General features: G+C 60.1%; 1 protein-coding gene across 1 annotated transcript in view; it reads right to left on the reverse strand.

Moving 5' to 3' along the window:
* LOC104132644 (ras GTPase-activating-like protein IQGAP3) overlaps positions 1 to 2,108 on the reverse strand; it is a gene marked incomplete at both ends in the record, with an annotated part of 15,996 nt that overhangs the window by 4,063 nt on the left and 9,825 nt on the right. Inside the window, 5 exons of the mRNA XM_035901375.1 lie at positions 614 to 754; positions 840 to 1,064; positions 1,222 to 1,385; positions 1,495 to 1,647; positions 1,851 to 2,059. Coding sequence (XP_035757268.1) covers positions 614 to 754; positions 840 to 1,064; positions 1,222 to 1,385; positions 1,495 to 1,647; positions 1,851 to 2,059 — 892 coding nt within the window. The remainder of the gene's footprint in view (positions 1 to 613; positions 755 to 839; positions 1,065 to 1,221; positions 1,386 to 1,494; positions 1,648 to 1,850; positions 2,060 to 2,108) is intronic.

A 2,108-nucleotide genomic window follows, 5' to 3' on the forward strand; every position in this document is an offset into this window, starting at 1 on the left:
CCCCCAGCCTTGGGTTGATGAAGGAGCCCATAGGAGGGGGCTGGCAGCTGGAGCATCCCTCAGCTCTCTCCTCTCCCCTGCTGCCAGCCCAGACATCCCTGGAGGAAGTCTTCATCCTCCAAGACTACCACAAAGCTCAGCTTCTTCCTCGCAGACACCTCAGGACCAGTGATAAATCGCTCCAAAATGGAGTAGCAAGAGGAGCCAGCCCACCGGGGCATCGCTGGGGGAGCAGCGGCAGCAGGGCCCGCTGATATCCTCAGCTCTCTCCTCTCCCCTGCTGCCAGCCCAGACATCCCTGGAGGAAGTCTTCATCCTCCAAGACTACCACAAAGCTCAGCTTCTTCCTCGCAGACACCTCAGGACCAGTGATAAATCGCTCCAAAATGGAGTAGCAAGAGGAGCCAGCCCACCGGGGCATCGCTGGGGGAGCAGCGGCAGCAGGGCCCGCTGATATTTGGAGTTCCCCTCGTTGACTGTTGCAGTAACTCAGTCCTGCAGCAGGGCCGGGAAGCGCCCCCCCCACCCAACCTCCCTTTCTAAGGCCTCGCTGAAGCCATCTTCAAGCCGACAGCACCGCAGGGATGCGCGTACAAACCACCGAGACACATACGGGATCTTGTCTACGGAAGAGGTGATGGCAGAGACAAACTTGTCTGTCATCGTGAGAAGGTTGCGGATAGAAATATCCAACCGTCTTTGGACCTCAGGGTGGCTGAGAGCCTGCTCAGGGCTGACCTCGTACGGGAGCTTGCTGTGGGTGGAAAACAAGGTCCACATCACCATCCCAACACCCATCACCTTGCGGTTGGGCTAAGCCTCCTCGCCCACAACCTGACCTTTTCTGCCCACTCTGTGACTCCATCTGGTTGATCCAAGCCTTGTAGATGTCCACAGGGTCGGTGCGGATACTGAGGGTCTTGTCCTGCAGGACCTCCTGCACCGGGCCAGCCAGGATCTGCCGCAGGGCGTTCTGCCCACGTGCATTGCGGTAGAAGCTGACCACCAGCCGGATCACCGTGGCGTTCCCCGTCAGGATGTCATGGACGTGGTCCACCTTGGACCTGGGGGGAGAGATGGGATGGATGGAGTGAAGGGGATGGACCGGCGTGTTCTCCAACGCAGGAGGCAGCAGCCAGAGACAACCTCATCCCAGCTGGTGCCCCTGGTTCAGCCTCTTCCCAGACCTGTCCCCAAACCAGGGCACCCGTGGCCACCCACCTGATCTCCTCCTGTAGTGCTGCTTTGAAGAGCTGGAGCAGCAGGTAAGCCTCCCGCGGGTTGGACGCGTAGTTGTAAAGTGTGAAGATCACTGACTCCATGAACTTGGTGGACTTGTTCTGGGGCATCTGGAAGATCAGCCTGGCCAAGTACACGGGCTGTGTCTGCAGGGACGAGGAACATCCAAGCTAACCTCAAGTGTGGTGGGGTGGCAGGGTCCCGGGCACTGCTGCCCCAGCTGTGCTGGCCACAGCAGAGCCCCACCAGCCCCACCTGCAGGAGGTAGAAGAGATGCTGGTAGGCCTCCAGCTTCTGCCGCTTTTCCTTGCTGAGCGACTTGAGCCCCTTCTGCTTCTCTATGGACATCATCTCCGAGAGCTGCTCCTTGTTCTTCTTGGTCAGCTTCTTACAGTGGGAGACCACCTCCTGGAGCCGCGTGGGCAAGGAGACAGAAGCATGGGTGACTGCTCCCCAACCCCTTCAACCACTTTAAAAGCAAAGGGGAGAGAAGTTCAAGCTGTGCGGTCAAGGAGGGGAGGACCAGCTCCACGCCAGCTGAACAAGTTTGGGCGCTGCAGCAAAGCCACACAAGGTGGCCCAGGTCCTCCCCCCATCACCACGCTCCCCACCTGCAGGGTGATCCTGTTCTTGACCAGCAGCCCGATCTTGATGTCCATGAGGTCCAGGTCACTCTCCAGCTGCCGGCTGGCACGGATCCTCTTCACCACCTCCTCCTGCAGCCGCAGCACCTCCGACTCCTCCCAGAAGTCGTGCTGGCTCTGCTCCAGCAAGTGGACAAAGCGCCGGACGATGCTCAGCGGCGGGCTCCTGGCGTGGACTGCAGCAAGGCACGGTGCCACCATGAACGCTCGCGGGGAAGACCGAGC

This window comes from Egretta garzetta, unplaced genomic scaffold, assembly GCF_000687185.1.
Source record: "Egretta garzetta isolate BGI_Z169 unplaced genomic scaffold, ASM68718v1 scaffold1299, whole genome shotgun sequence".
Classification (NCBI taxonomy): Eukaryota; Metazoa; Chordata; class Aves; order Pelecaniformes; family Ardeidae; genus Egretta; species Egretta garzetta.